General features: G+C 47.9%; 2 protein-coding genes across 3 annotated transcripts in view; one reads left to right on the plus strand and one right to left on the minus strand.

Annotated features, from left to right (window-relative positions):
- Positions 1-5,071: 5,071 nt before the first annotated feature.
- Positions 5,072-11,124, minus strand: LOC121492748 (myosin heavy chain IB-like). Its single transcript, XM_041757901.1, has 4 exons — positions 10,594-11,124; positions 7,968-8,026; positions 5,956-6,020; positions 5,072-5,290 (listed from the first exon to the last, which is right to left on the minus strand). The coding sequence occupies exons 1-3, from the start codon at positions 11,122-11,124 to the stop codon at positions 5,966-5,968; spliced, it is 645 nt and encodes a 214-aa protein (XP_041613835.1). The 3' UTR covers positions 5,072-5,290; positions 5,956-5,965.
- Positions 11,020-16,453, plus strand: part of NOCT (nocturnin) — a 28,950-nt gene continuing 23,516 nt past the window's right edge. Inside the window, exon 1 of one of the 2 annotated variants that reach the window (XM_041758753.1) lies at positions 11,020-11,285. In XM_041758753.1, coding sequence (XP_041614687.1) covers positions 11,123-11,285 — 163 coding nt within the window. In that variant the 5' untranslated portion in view covers positions 11,020-11,122. The remainder of the gene's footprint in view (positions 11,286-16,453) is intronic. The other variant, XM_041758755.1, reaches the window with a different exon arrangement.

Here is a 16,453-nt window from a genome sequence, read left to right on the forward strand (position 1 = left end):
TAACCTTATGGGCCTCTGTTTTTTCCTCATTTGTGAATAAAAAAGATTGCACAGATAATCTCTGAAAGTTCTTCCTGTGACACTGAAGGAGCTTGGACTACTCCATCAGTGGAAGTGCTGGTTTTCTTCTTCTCCTTAGAACCAGTCAAAATCTGATACGATTTCAATTTACCTAGATGATTAGCAGGGCCGATTATGAAAAACTTATAGCAGATCTTTGTATAGACAGAAAGACAACAGATGCATAACAATGTGAGGTCAACACTTGTGGAGGTCAATTACTTAGTACTCACCTTAGAACAATAAATCAGTCTCCAGTAATTGTGTTCATTTATTTTTACCTGTTTATAAATGACCAATCAAGAAAATAAGAAAAAAATGTATCCAAGTAGGGGGATAAGGACCCCAACCTTCAAAGATAATCACTATTAATATTTCAGTGTATTTTCTTCCAATAATTTTGCACTGTAGGTGTTTTGGGTTTTTGTCACTAAACACTAGAAGCATTTGTCCATGCCATTTTTTTTTCTCCATGCCATTAAGTAGTTTTCATAAATATCATTTAATGCCAATGGAGGTATCAGTTTATTCAACCATTATCTTATCACTGGACAGATAGATTGCTTCCAGTTTTTCCCTATCTGAAATAATGGGAAAAAAAAAAGATTATTATCTTTATGCAGGAAGCCTTTGGTGTCTAGGATTATTTCCTGGGATAGATTCTGATTCCTGAGAATTAAAATTAATGAATTAAAGGATATGACCATTTCATAGCATTTGTCAAGAAGTTGTACCAATTTACACTTATATGGAGTAGTGATATCATTAATTTACTTCATATAACTGGACCCACAAAATGAAGGTTACCCAGTGGCCCAGTCCAAGTCACAAATCTAAACTCAAGTCAGCCTGCATGGACCAGAAACACCTGTCACGGAATCCCACCGTACACCAATCATAACCATCCAACCCAGCTTATCTAGCTTACCTTACCCTAGAAGACCGAACCTGCTAGCCTTATAAGGAAATCCCTGATCTCCTAGCCAATCATGCTGTTTCTCAGTTGCTCCTTCTAAAGCTCTGTGAGACTTGTTCTTGCCCCAAATCCCTCGGGAAGAGCACTCCATTGCTCTTGAGGCACTGTACTTCCCTAGACGTACAGATTGGTTTCCCTTAAATAATGGACATCAAATTGGTTACTAAATTGTAGTTTTGTCATTTGATAGAGATGGTTAAGATAGACTTAGTGTCCTACAAAGTATAATTTAAGACCTGAAATTTCTAAGTTAGGTCTTCATCATTGAAATATTTAGTGGGGCATATGCCGGTGGCTCAGTCAGTTAAGTGCCTGACTCTTGATTTAGGCTCAAGTCATGATCTCAGGGTTGTGAGATGAGGTCCCATATAGGGCTTATGCTCAGCGTGGAGCCTGCCCTCACTACCTTGCTCTCAATTTTTTTTTTTTTTAAAGAAATAGTTACTTATTGTTTATTATCTATATACCCTTTTTAGAATCTAAGCTCTACAAGGGCAGGAATCTTGGTTTATTGGTAGATCTCAAGCATCTCGAACAGTGCCTGACAGATGGAAGACACTTATATATTTGTTTTAAGAACAAATGAAAAAAAAAAAAACAAATGAAATAGAGCAGCCCGGGTGGCTCAGCGGTTTAGTGCTGCTTTCAGCCCAGGGCCTGATCCTGGAGACCTGGGATCAAGTCCCATGTCGGGCTCCTTGCATGGAGCCTGCTTCTCCCTCTGCCTGTGTCTGCCTCTCTCTCTCTGTCTCTCACGAATAAATAAAAAAGCCTTTAAAAAAATAAATGAAATAGGGGTATTTGGGAACCCTGGGTGGTGCAGCAGTTTAGCGCCTGCCTTTGGCCCAGGGCGTGATCCTGGAGACCCAGGATCGAATCCCACGTCAGGCTCCCGGTGCATAGAGCCTGCTTCTCCCTCTGCCTGTGTCTCTGCCTCTCTCTCTCTCTCTCTCTGTGACTATCATAAATAAATAAAAATTAAAAAAAGAAATAGGAGTTTTTTTTTTGATCATTATTATTATCAGTTCTGACACTCAAGCAGCTAGATTCCATAGCAGATTGTAACAGCACGGGCAAATGAGGATGTTCCTATATTCATCCCATCCTCTGGTATTATTTACCGTGACACAATTTAAGCTTTGATGACTTATCACATGCTTACTCCAAATATAAAAGTTGCACTTCCTCGGTTCTCATATGTAGCAGAAACTACTAGTTGCCAATCTAATGTCAGGTTCTCTTGCTTGTTTGAAGACCGTGCGCTCCACTAGAAGCCCTCATTTCTACTCTTCTCTACAGGCCAACAGGTGTGGCCAAATGACTAATGAGATCTACATGGAACTTGTTGGAAGTCCTTTAAAGAAAGCTCTTTGAAAATGGGAATAGCTGGTGTGGTCCTTTGTTTTCCTTCTGCTTCCTGCCTACAGTGTGAACGTGATGGCTCCAACAGCCCTATCTTGAACAATGAGGTAAACTGAAGGCTGGAAACTCTGTTCAGTGGGTGATAGAGCAGAAAGATACAAGGAATCATTGTAGGATTTTTAAAAAAATATTTTATTTATTCATGAGAGACACAGAGAACGAGCATCCCATTGCCACCAGGCATCCCATTGCAGGATTTCGTTTCCTTCGATGCCCGTGCTTCTTGGTCACGCTGCTTCAAAGAATGAAGAGATGGGCCAGACGGAGTGTGGGCCCCAGAACAAAGTTTATTGAGTGATAGTACAAAGCTCCCAAGAAGGGATGGACCCAAGAACGTTGCCATGGGGAGTTTCTACTTTAGGGGTTTTTATGAGCTTGTGGGTGGGGTGTTTTAATCTGATCAAACATGTGCCTGTCATCTGATCAGGTCTTTGTCATCTATCACGTGGGAAAGGGTGGAGGGCTCCTTCCAGGGTGGTGTAAAATCTTTTAAAGGATGAGTTCCTCCAAAGGCGGGGATCCTTGTCTTCCAACTATCCATCATCAGAATCACAATCTCAGGTGATGTGGAGATGTAAAAGATTTCAAAATGGAGCAAGCAAGCCTCGCTAAGAGTTTCTTTTAAATAGGACCAGGAGGGGGGGACACCTGCGTGGCTCAGTGGTTGAGCATCTGCCTTTGGCTCAGGTCGTGACCCTGGGGTCCTGGGATTTAGTCCCTCATCGGGCTCCCCGCAGGGAGCTTGCTTCTCCCTCTGCCTGTGTCTCCGCCTCTCTTTCTCTCTCATGAATAAATAAATCTTAAAAAGAAAAAAAAAACTAAACTGTTTTCAGTTTCTTTAAATAGATTAGATAGGCCATAAGGGAGGACTTTTTGCAAATCATCACCTGAGAAACTATGAACCCTTTGCCAGGGGCAGGCTCTCAGCCTGGACTTAACTCTCTTCTCACCAGGACACCTGAATGACTTTTCACATTTCTCACTTCAAAAGGAGCCAACTCAATCTGAGGACAAGTTTCAATTCCTCTTTTGCATATTAACCCAACCAATCCCAGTTGACCGACTTTCACATCCCTGTTTGGCTCACTGATCCTAAATAAGGATTGCATTCGTGACCTTTCATCTTCATAACTCTGCCCATTCTTCCTCTTCCTGGGAACACAAGTCAGGTTTCTACCTGCTACCTGAATCTGTCTCTGAATCACAATTCTAATTGCCCAAAAAAATCCCCGTTTGCTTAAATGGTCAGTGAATTCTTTCTTGGTCAACCACACCAACCCCTGGACTGCCGGCTTCTATGCTATTTTAAATAAGAAAAAAAAGGAAGCACTATCTTTCTGTTTTAAGCCAGTTACTTCAGGTTTCTTATCAGCTAAACACAATCTCAAACGGATGAACTAAATAGACTGTCCTCTTTGTAAAGCTTTGGAGATTTCAGTCATACTATGAATGTTCTTTAAAAACAGAGAAAAAAGAGGAAAAAAAATAAAAACACAGAGAAAAAAATTAAAAAATAAAAATACAGAGAAATGGGGACACCTGGTTGAGCGTCTGCCTTTGGCTCAGGGCGTGACCCCAGGGTCCTGGAACCGAGTCCCACTTCGGGCTCCCCACAGAGAGCCTGCTTCTCCCTCTGCCTGTGTCTCTGCCTCTCTCTCATGAATAAATAGATGAAATCATTAAAAAAAAAAGGGGGGGGGAGAAATGGACCACGCTTCCAGCCGCACCAGTGTCTCTCAGCATTACCTGCTCTGGACCTCGATCCTCACTTTGGCTCAAAAGGGTCTCCAACTGCTCCCACTCCCCCCGTGGCTCCTGCATCTGTGCCCACTCGTGCACATGCTGTAAGCAGAGCTGCTGCCCCTGCTGCCCCATAGGGTGTGCCAAGCATGCCCAGGGCTGCATCTGCCAAGGAGGCATCAGGCAAGTGCAACTGCTGTGCCTGATGTGAGGGAGAACCTGTTCCAGATGTAAACAGAGCAGCATGTAAGAACCTGCTGCTGTAACATTTCTTCACGTTACCCTGTTTGCTACATTCCTTTTTCTATGATATACGTGAATTATAACAAAAGTTGGTGATTTGAAAAAAGAGATATTTTGCTTTATGTACTTATTTTTTAAAGAATAAGAAGAGCTTCTTATTGAGCTAATCGCCATGTTTTAATTTTAATCATGAAAAAGAATATTTGGCCCATAAATTGGAAGCAGGGAATAATAATTTCATATGGCATAATTGGACCTTACCTCGCAAGAATAAGACCATGAAATAGCTTTGGATGTACAATTACAATTCAGGAATAAAGAGGAAATCTGATGATTCCTTGAGGCCATGAAGAATAAAAGATTAAAATCTAATTTCTGGTCATGGACTGCTACAAGAGTTTGTCCATTACTGAGACAAAGAAAGCAAGGAAAGGTTTTTGAAATTTGCTTTAATATTTGTAGCTGTGTAAGTCTGTCCTCCAAGAAGTAGAGGCCAAGTAATTAACCTAAAATGAATGAATGTGAAACCTAAACCAGCCACCACCACCCCCCAACCCCCAGTCTACAGTAACCTGACTTACTGTTCCATTGTCTTCATTGGCATAACTGTACTATTCCAGAAGCCTCTTGTCCGGGCAAATGACTTTATTGTTCATTCAGGAACTTGTTTGAAAAATCATCAACTGGGGGTGCCTGGGTGGCTTAGTGGATTAAGCATCTGCCTTGGGCTCAGGTCATGATCCTGGGGTCCTGGGATGGAGCTCTGCATTGGGCTCCCCACTCAGCTGGGAGTCTGCTTCTCCCTCTCTGTGTCCCTACGTGCTCACTCGATTTCTCTCTCAAATAAACCTAAAAAAGAAGAAAAATCAACTCTTTAATAGAAACCGTTGACATTTTTCCTACCACCACTCTTCTCCCAGCCTCGCTAATCCTTCCCCGTTTCCACCAATCCTAAATCACTATCATATCACAAATTGAACCTGACTGATCTCCTCCTTGGTAGACCTGCCTTAAATCAAACTTCAAAATCTCCATAGAAACAGGCCTCACCCTTTCCCCTTTGGGACACAACAAAGCTCTCTGGAGGTGGTAACTCTCCTGTGCAACAGTGAGCAACAAACTCAGTTTCATCTTGTTGTTGAGATTTGGGAGCTGGCATTTAATACATGCAAAAGATTTGTTAGGGCAAGGTCTGTGAAGGGAACAGGAAGGACTTGGAGGAGGCTGAGAGAGCGGTCATCCTACAGCAGGTCTGAAGCAAGATGCAGAGAAAGTGGGCAGGGAGGAAAGGAGGAAGGGATGGCAGGCAGCAGTGCTGTTCTCAGAGAATTTATAAGGCCTGTGTGGAGTTACCGAGCCAAATTCAGTTACTCCTCAAAGTAGTCCTACATTTTGCAGGAACCTGATTCCTTTGACCTTGGCGCGCTCAGGGCACGTCAGCTGCGAGCTGGACGCATGTTATGGGAAGCAAGACCCCAGCCCCACAGCAGTTATGGGGTCCAGAGCAATCAAACCTGCTTGCAGTTACAGGAGATGTGAGACACATTCTCCTGACTCAGGATGCCTGATGATCCAGCCTCTGAAAAGACAATTTACAAAAAGTGTGACCTTCTGAGAAAAAAGCGTATAATGAATGATAAAACTCCAAAGGAGTCTAACATAGATATTCAAATGAATTTATTAACTATAAAAAATCTAGTCAAAACAATTGGGATTTTTCTGCATTTTTAAATATGCTCAAGATAATATCTGTTATTAAATTCAGTTTATTGGGGCACCTGGGTGTCTCAGTCGGTTGAGTGTCTTTCTCTTGATCTCAGCTCAGGTCTTGATCTCAGGGTTATAAGTTCGAGCTCTGCATTGGGCTCCACATTGGATGTGGAGGCCAGTTAAAAATAAATTAATGAACTCACTTTATTAACTGTTAATAAAAATGAAAGAATAACTTAAAGTGACAACTTGAGTGTTGTTTACTTTGTTTCAGTTTGTTTGATTACTAACCAACTGATGTATTTCCGATCTTTGACAGTGCTACCGACTGGGGACCCCAAAATTCATATGCTGAAGCCCTAACCCCCAACATGACTGTTATTTGGAGATAAAGCCTTTAGGAAGGTAATTAGGGTTAAATAAGGTCATAAGGATAGTGCCCTAATCCAAAAGGACTGATGATCTTATTAGAAAAAGGAGAGAGGATGCCTGGCTGGCTCAGTAGATAGAGCATGTGACTCTTGATCTTGGGGTTGTTTGAGCCCCATGTTGAGCATAGAGATTATCTGGAAAAGAAAAAAAAAGAGGAAGAGAGATTTCCCTTGCCCTCCAGCCTTCACGCGTGCTTTTTGTGTAGCTTTGCTTCAGCTGATGTTAGTAAACAGAGATTAGCTAGTAGACAGAGTCACAGAATTCCCAGGCCAACAATGGCGCTAAGCAGAAAGTCTCAACAGCAGAAAAACTACGTCTCCTATGTTTCGTGGGCACCTTCTCCTCAGCTTGTTTTGAGGTTGCTCCAATATTCAGAAACAAAGAAAACTCACTTGGGGCTTTATCCCATTGTTTTTCATGGACCTCCAGCCTTCCAGCCCCACTAATCCGTGCAATCTGATTTCCTCCACCACTCCCATGCCTGTCCACAACTATTCACAGTAGCTAAAGACCCGCCTTCTGTCAAAGGATTCAGTCCCCACCTTGATTTCTTGGGAGCGTTCATCATTACTATATCCTTCTAGAAACTTTTTTTAAGATTTCATTTGAAAGAGAGAGACCAAGAGCCTATAAGCTGGAGGGAGGGGCCGAGGGAGGAGAAACAGGCTCCCCACTGAGCAGGAAGGGACTGGATCCCAGTAGCCTGAGATCATGACAGGAGCTGAAGGCAGACACTTAACAGAGCCACCCAGGTGCCCCAAAGCTTTTTGCCCCCTTACTTTTAGACACCGACCCCTCCTTGTTCTCCTCTGACCAGGTGTCGAGTCTCCCTTCTAGCAATCCTTAAAGGTACGTGTTTCCAGGGATCTCCTCCTTAACGCTTTTCCTGTCTCACTCAAAAGACTTTTTGTGGATGACCTCACTACCCAAGGCTTCAGCTCCGGAGCTCTAGAAAGTGCTTGCCCCTGACCCTATGAACTCCAAGTCCATAGTTTTTGTCTACAAAGTGACTCCACCTGGGAGTTCCATGAGCACATCACAATTATATGTGCTGACGACCTTCAGTGCTCCCTGGAGAGCAGCATTTCCACCTCTTTTCCTTATCTGGTACTGCTATCCACCCTCACCCAGGTCAGACCTAGACTCTGTCCTTTCCTCCCTCGACCATTAGATTTAACTTGCCACTCAGCCCTGTGGTTTCTGTTTCCATCATAGTTCTTAAAACCCTTCTCTTTTCCACCATCACTCCCCCAATTTATTGGCTGAGAGAGGAAGAGAGATGTGCGTCAGAATCACCTGTGTGTTGTGTTTTGTTTTTTAAAAATAGGCATGCTTGCCCCGCCTCTCCTCCTGGGATTCCGACCCAGCACATGCTCTTCCTTACCTGCATTTTCTTACTCTTCCCTGGTCTCCAGTCCACCTTCCCACTGCTGACGACATGATCTTTAAAAAAAAAAAAAAAGCAACCAGGATAGTACAAACGATCTGCTTATTTTTTCAGAGGTTCTTCAGAACCTTCAGGATAAAGTCCAAACTCTTCTGAGAGCCCTTCACACTTTGGTTCTTGCTTCCACCTCATCTCTGCCACTCCCGTATGGGCACCCTGCACTCAAGCCTTATCAAAGCGTGGTACTTGCTGTTCCTGGAACATCCCTCCTTTCTTTGCCTCGCTCTTCTCAGGGGATATCATCCGTCATCCCTTTCTGCTTAGAAGTCACCTTGTTCCAAAAGCCTCCCTGACTTCTCCAGGCAACTAGGTTATTTCCTGTGTCTCCATGGTATCTTGCTCCTATCATAATTCTGTATTTACTATCGGGTAATTATATTCGTGTTTATACAATGTCTCACCCACTCAACAGTGAACAGACTGTTCAGTCCATTATTGCATGCCCTAACACAGAGCCTGGGGCATACCGTGCACTCAACAAATGTTTACTGGATGAATTTTTTTAAGTAGGTTTTATGTTTTTCTGATTGTTTAAAATAGACAGGTTTAGTATATCATAAAAATAATAGTACTGATGCACTCCCAGCGTAGAATTGTCCTTTGAAATCCTTTTAATGAGTTTATATTTGAACAGCACTTTTAACTTTTCAGAGCACTTTTCCGCACTTATGAGTATTTCCAAAAAAAAAAAATTATGAGTATTTCCAAACATAGGGAAAAGATAAAGAATTGTAAATGAACACCCACATACCCATTACCTAGATTCTAGTTCAACATATTGTTATATTGTTATATTAGCCCACTTTTTATGGGCTAATTTTCTTATCACCTTTTATCTCATGTAATGACTGAAGTATGTTTCTATGTTTTATAGATAAGGAAATGGAGACCAAGAGAACTTAAGGATTTGCTAAGGAGATTATGTCCTAGAGTTGTGATCAACTTGTGCCAGGTGACTCATCCATACCCTGTGGGTATTAGACATATAACCAGGGTCTGAAAAATGTTTTGAATATCCTTGCTAATGAAAGGCTTCCAATTCCACAAGATAGGAGAGATCAGGGAAATCATGGGAAAACCGAGAAAACATTTCTGGCTCATAACTCATTGAAAGAGGAATCCAGTCTTGGGTCACCGTCCCCCTCAATCCGCTTCCACTCCTGGTCAGCCATTTCCCGCCCAATGGGAGATGCTTCTTCCATCCATTCTTTTGCAATAACAGATGCTGATCTAGAAACATCTTTCATCTCAGCTGGTCTATTTTCTCCTGCCTTTTCATGTGGCAGAGACACAAGACCTCCATTTAAAACATGACCCTGGGATCCCTGGGTGGTGCAGCGGTTTGGCGCCTGCCTTTGGCCCAGGGCGCGATCCTGGAGACCCGGGATCGAATCCCACGTCGGGCTCCCGGTGCACGGAGCCTGCTTCTCCCTCTGCCTGTGTCTCTGCCTCTCTCTCTCTCTGTGTGTGACTATCATAAAATAAATAAATAAATAAATAAATAAATAAATAAATAAATAAATAAATAAATAAATAAATAAATAAATAAATAAATAAAAACATGACCCTTGGGCAGCCCGGGTGGCTCAGCTGTTGAGCATCTGCCTTCGGCCCAGGGCGTGACCCCGGGGTCCCGGGATCGAGTCCCACGTCGGGCTCCCTGCATGGAGCCTGCTTCTCCCTCTGCCTGGGTCTCTGCCTCTCTCTGTGTCTTTTTTTTTTTTTTTTTTTTTCCTCTCTCTGTGTCTGTCATGAGTAAATAAAATCTTTAAAAAAGTAAAAATAAATAAAACAAGACCCTCATATCTCTGCATAGCTCACAAAACATTAACAAGCCACGTTTCCTACCCAATTACGCCTGGTATCACCTGAGCCATCCACACTCCGGCTCCTCCGCTTCCATCCTACAGAACTAAGAGTCCGGTTTCCCCGACTCGGCCCCGGGCCCTCTGCTCCTCTCCTCCCCCCGCACCCCCGCTCCCGCCCGCCCTCCCTGTGCTGAAACCTACGCCCGGTCAAGGCCCCGCTTCCAGGAAACCCCCCCCGGAATCCTCGAGCCTGGTTTTCCCCTCTCTCTTGAACATGTTCTCACTTTCAGATTCTCCTTTCTTTACCCCAAGCCTGTTGTGACCTCTACTGCGAAGCTCCGGGATCTTCCAGCGCTGGTTTCCCCCAGAGCCTTGCGGCCTGATCTTTCTTGCCACCTTGTGCCCCTTTGCGTGAGTAAGACGCGGCCCAGGAGGGAAGCGCCGGCCCACGAGGCTCGGCCGCCGCACCCACGGGGCCGCACCCACGGGGCCGCACCCACGGGGCCGCACCCACCGGGCCTCACCGGCGGCTTTCGGGGACCGGGACCCCGCGGCCCCTCCGCCCGCAGCCGCACGCCCTCCCCGGCCCCTCCGCCGCACCCGCACCCGCACCTGCACCCGCACGCCCTCCCCGGCCCCTCCTCCCCGGCCCCTCCTCCACCCGCACCCGCACCCGCACGCCCTCCCCCGCCCGCACCCTCACGCCCTCCCCGCCCCGCCCCCGCCCCTGCCGCCCGCGCGGACGCGGCCCCCACCTGGACGCACACGTGTCCCGGGGCCTCCGCCGCGCGGCTCCCGACGCGGGCCTGTGGGCGGTCCCACTGCCGCCAGCGGAAGGGGAGGCGCGTCTCCTTAAAACCCTCCCGCCGCCCCCCGTCCGCCCGGGCCGCGCACAGCCTCCGCCGCACGCCGAGCCCGGGGCCCGCCCGCCCCCCGAGCACCGCCCCCGGCGTCCCGCAGCCGCAGCCGCGTCTTGCCGCCGCCCGGCCCCTCGGCGCCCCCCTCCCGGCTCGCGTGGTCGCGCCCGCTTTGTCAGCGCGCGGAGCTCGCCGGTTGCGCTCAGCCCTCGCCGCGCGGGAGCCGCTCCGCCGCCGTCGGGCCCGCCCGCCCCGCGCTGCGCCGAGGCCTGGGCCGGGCGGCCGGGAGCTGAGCGCCGCGGTCCGACCCCCCAGAGCCCGCGGGGCGCGCCCGCCCCGGCCCCGGCCCCGGCCCTGCGCGGCCCGGCCCGGCCCGCTGCTCCCCTCCCCTCCCCTCCCGCGCGGGGCCTCGGCGGCGGCGCCCGGCATGTATCAGAGCCCGCGGCGGCTCTGCTCCGCCCTGCTGCACCGAGACGCGCCCGGCCTGCGCCGCCTGCCCGCCCCCGGCCTGCGCCGCCGCTCGCCTCCGCCCGCGGCCCCCCGGCTCCCGGCGGCCTCGGCGCCCCCCGCCAGGTCGTGTCCCCGGACCGGTGAGTGCGCGGCGCGGGGCGGGGCGGGGGGGCGGGGGGGTCAGGCCCGGGAAGCGGAGCCCCCTCCCCGCGCCCCCCTTGCCCTCCCCGCGTTCCCCTCCCTGCGCCCTCTCCCCGCGCCCCTCCCCGCGTTCCCCTTGCCCTCCCCGCGTTCCCCTCCCCGCGCCCCCTCCCCCCGCCCCCCCCGCGTCCCCTTGGCCCTCGCCCGTGTTCCCCCTCCCCTCCCCCCCGCCCTCCCCCCTCCCCTCCCCGCCCCCCTCCCCGCGCCTCGCCCGCTCCCCTCCCCCCGCGTCCCCTCCCCGCGCCCCTCCCCGCGCCCCCCTTGCCCTCCCCGCGTTCCCTCCCCGCGCTCCCCCTTCCCCGCGCCCCTCCCCGCGCGCCCCTCCCCCCTCCCGCTTCCCCTCCCCCCCCCGCGTTCCCCTCCCCGCGCCCCCTCCCCCCCCCGCGCCCCTCCCCCCGCGCCCCCTCCCCCCGCGTCCCCTCCCCCTTCCCCCCTCGCCGTCCCGGTCCCTCCCCGCGCCCGTCCCGGGCGCCGCTTCCCCTTGCCCCTTGCCCTGCTTCCCATTGCGTTCCCCTTGCTCTCCGTTCTGCCTCCCGCCGCCCCCCCCTGCTCCCTCCTCCCGCCCCCTCCCCGCCCCCCTCCCCCGCCCCCCCCCGCGTTCCCTTGCCCTCCCCGGTCCCCTCCCCCGCCCCCCTGCCCCCCCGCGCCCCCCCCCGCGCCCCCTCCCCGCGTTCCCCTCCCCGCCCCCCCTCCCGCCCCCCCGCGCCCCTGCCCTCCCCGCGTTCCCCTCCCCGCGTTCCCCTCCTCGCGCGTCATCCGGGTCGCCTTGGGGCCCCGGACGCGGTGCCCAGGGCGCATCGCTTTCCCGACTTGGCCGCGGATTAGCGTCTGACTGTTTTCCTGCTTATTGTGCTAATCATGGGAATTTTGCGTACAAAAGTCATCTAAGGTGATACTCGTTTGGTCACGGAATTGCATGATTTAGATGATTTAGATGGTACGGATTTTTTTTTTTTTAATCGTGTTCGCCATATGGTAACGCACATTGACTCCTTTTACATTTATTTGGATTTTTCCCGGAGCCTTGCGCTCTCCCACCTAGTCCATCTGTGTCCTGTGTGCCTGGGTTGAGATCTTGTAAAGGTGATGCCTTCTGTTTGTCGGGAGCCAATTTCCGACATCACATCCCCTGGACTTGCCCTTTTTTGCTGCCTCCTCTTCCACCCGAGGATACAGTACTGTGGCCAAAGATTACATACAAATTAATGATACATTTTATTTTATTTTTTATTTTATTTATTCATTGATTCATTCATGACTCAGACATAGGCCGAGGGAAAAGCCGGCTCCCTGCGGGGAGCCCAATGCGGGATTTGACCTCAAGACCCCAGGATCACACCCTGAGCCCAAGGCAGTGCTCAACCACTGAGCCACCCAGGTGTCCCTAATGATACTTTTTTTTTTTTTTTTAAGATTTTTGTTTATTCATGAAAGACACACAGAGAGGCAGAGAGACAGAGGGAGAAGCAGGCTCCTTGCAGGGAGTCCCATGTGGGTCTCATCAGGGTCTCCGGGTCACACCCTGGCCCCAAGGCAGATGCTCAACCACTGAGCCACCCAGGGATCGCCCTCTAAGGATACTTTTTAATATGAGAAATGAAGATTCTCTTTCAAAACTGGCAATTCCCCGCACTAAAAAGCGTATTTTAGCTGTGCTTAAGTTAGGTTATTACCGTCCAGGACATTGGTCCAACCATCCTACATTATAAGTACATTTCACTCAAAAGTCTTGGATTAATGAGGGCAAACAGAGAGGTAGAATATGTCTAACGTGGCTTTAATTTTTTTTTTAACGAAAGTGATCATCTGAAATCTAAAAGCGATTGAAGCTAAGACTTTAAGCTCTTGGATTATTGGTGGCTGGTTAGGCTGAGACATACTTTTAAAATTAGAGTGGCTAACCTGGTTACTGTAGACTTTACACTCCGTATTATTCAGGTTTTATGCTTTTGGTTGTTTTTAATAGTGCAGTAAACACATTCATTACATGAAATCACCCTGATCCTATTCCCAGGATTTTGGGTCCCCCCTCCCCCGCCCCAAATAGGAATTCGGCAGGTTGTGAAATAGCTGTTAGAATGGGTGCCACCTAATGACTCTTAGCGTTCGTTCTTGCTGGAAATTTTTAGATGGAACGTTGTTAGGTTTGAGGTGGGAGAAATGAAAGAGAAAACGAGTTGGTGTCTCCTGCACCAGCTCGTATCTGAGTCCCTCAGGCCAGGTTCCTAGGTACATCTGCAATTACCGGTATCTTGTGTAACGCAGATACGGATAACTGGATAACTGTGCTATTAGCCGGATAACTGGATAACTGTGCTATTAGCCGGATAACTGTGCTATTAGCCGAGGGGAAAAAGAGCATTTGGAATGTTTGGCTTCTGACACAGAGAGGGTTTTTTGTTTTTTGTGTTTTGTTTGTTTGTTTTTTAAGATTTTATTTATCCATGAGAGACACAGGCAGAGGGAGAAGCAGGTTCCATACAGGGAGCCCGACGCGGGATTCAATCCCAGGACCCCAGGGTCACGCCCTGGACTGAAGGCAGGCGCCAAATGCTGAGCCACCCAGGGATCCCCACAGAGAGGTGTTTAATGAACTTTTAAAAAGTCTCTGAAACCCTAGTTTGACAAAGAAATTGAGAGACTTTTATGGTTCTTAGTTACTACAGAGTCTAGGCAGTTTTCCTTTTTCATGCATTTTTAGCTTCAGCCACTTGTTAGAAGAAACAACATTCATTCGCTCATTGGTTGATCACTCACTCATTCCAGAAGTCTGCAGGATGCCTCATACCCTGTACGTGCTTATTATCATAGGTGGTAAAACCGTGTGAACCTTAGTCTGCCTTTACAGAGTTTACTCCCTAGAGACAGAAGCGCTTGCACATGAAGTGTCTACCTTAAGGGAACACCTTTTACTCTTTTACAGTTGGCACAAGGGTACTGGAGGTTGGGAAGTCCCTTACAGCAAAGGTGATATTTTTTTTTTTTTTTTTAAGGCTTCAAGAACTGATAACTTGAGCTGGGCCTAGAAATATGGTTAGGTTTGAAAAAAAATTAAAACATTTTACTTAGGAAAAGGCAGGAGCAAAAAGGGAAACACATGCAGCATGGATGTGAGAGAAGAGCCTCCGTATAATGTTTTCCAAAGAGGCTTAGAACCAGCATTAGGTGCTTATAAAAATATAGACTAATGGATCCTACTCTAGACCTATGACCTAATGAGTTGTTATTGCTGGGCCCCAGAGTCCACATTACTTAAAAAACTAACAATAATAATGAAGCTCCAGATCATTCTTCTATGCCCAAAGTTTAGGCGTTTGGCAGTCTGGCAAGAGAAGTCTACAGGTACCTGATAGGTACTCTCCCTCGAGAGAGTACGTGGTTGAGGGCCTGGGGGACGTAATGAGTCCCAACTCTGGACTCCACTTGATAATCATTTCCTTCCTAACTTCTGCCCCTTGGCAATCAGAGATCACGAGGAAGATAAGTACAGCCATCCAGTCCTCGGATACTAGAATTTGAAGGGGAACTGGGAGACAGTCTCCGTGTTTTGCTGTCTTTTCTCACGCAAGGACAGCACCCCCACAAAGAAGCAGCGATTGCCACAGTTACTGTACTAGGTGAAAAGCAGTCCAGAGTCCTCTGTGGCTTTATAAGTGCTGTCTTCCAGAGTCCTCCTCAGATAATTAAGAGTTGGCTGAATTACTGTTCATCACACTGGAACACGTTGCATTTTTCTTGGTACAAGTTTAAAAGCAAATACCAGCTCATTTCAGGAGGCCGCTGTATTTAGTGTGTCCCTTAACTCCGAGTAAGCTGCTGATGAGAGAGGAGAAATGGGAAGCTTGTAATTATCAAGTTTCTACAGAAAAAATTGCTTTCCTTGTGGGAGAACTAAGGTATCATTTTCTTGTAGCATATCAATGCTAAAGAGTTTAGGAAACCATTGGGGGCGTTTGAGTTAATAAACATGGCTTCAGAAGCACATGCAACACACTTTATGAACATTTGCAAATCGTTTAATGTTGCTTGCTGTCTCAACACTGGACTTTACCTAGAGAAAATAAACAAGATAGATACCTTTCAATCCACAAGTTATACTGAATATAGTACACTTAAAAGTCAAATATTGTATCACAGGACTTATATGTGTCAGAAATTGAGAAGAATGAAAAATCCGTGTGGCTGGATTTGTTGGAGGAAAAAACTACTATGAATAGGTAAAAGGAAGGTGTATCCGTGGAAGGGAGCACGGTGGATGACAGGGAGGGAAGACCGCTTGAGAAGCTGGCAGGCACAGGAGCAGTGATACCATCAGAAAAAGATGTACTTCCAGAATCTGGGACACTTGTTAAAATACAGATTTCTTGTCTTTCACCTATGCACTTGAATCCGTTACTTCCGGGAGAAGCCTGTTTAAGCTGTATATTTAACAAGTGCCCCGGGTGTTTCTGGAACACTTGGGGAGTATTTTATAAGCTCCACTCCTTTCTAAAGATATTTATTTCTGGAAAGTTTGAGAAACCTGGGAGAGGATTCTGATAGTGTTAAAATCTTTGAGCTTGGGCCCCAAGGCAGTTTAGAAGGCCTCTGAGCAAGAACGAATAGTTGAACAAAGCAGGCTTTACGAAAAGGAAGGAATCGGTGTATTTGTGAAAGCTCAGTAAGGAAAAACTTGAGACTGACTTGTACAACCTCGGGCGTGGGTAGGTGGGTAAATATACCGTGTAAGTTCCGATGATGTCTGCTAATGGAGACGTGAAGCAGTTATTTTCTGATTTCGTGGAACTAGGCGGCGGAAGGGAGGAAGCATCTTTATTTGCTTAAATTCTCAGGATTTATATGCTTGAATAAATACTGGGAAATTCAAAGATGTGCACCGATATTTGGCTTCATACTTCTTTGTACTTTCGTGGAAAAACAGGTAAAACATTTTGGGTTTATTGTTAGGCCAAGTGGATAGCCACCTGGGTGGCTCATTCTGTTAAGCATCTGAGTCTTGACTTCAGCTGGAGTCATAATTTTAGGGTTGTGAGATCAACCCCAGACTCAGACGCCTTGTCTCCACCCCTCCCTACCTCTTATTTGCATGTTCGCTCTATCTCTAATA

Source organism: Vulpes lagopus, chromosome 6, assembly GCF_018345385.1.
Source record: "Vulpes lagopus strain Blue_001 chromosome 6, ASM1834538v1, whole genome shotgun sequence".
NCBI classification, from domain to species: domain Eukaryota; kingdom Metazoa; phylum Chordata; class Mammalia; order Carnivora; family Canidae; genus Vulpes; species Vulpes lagopus.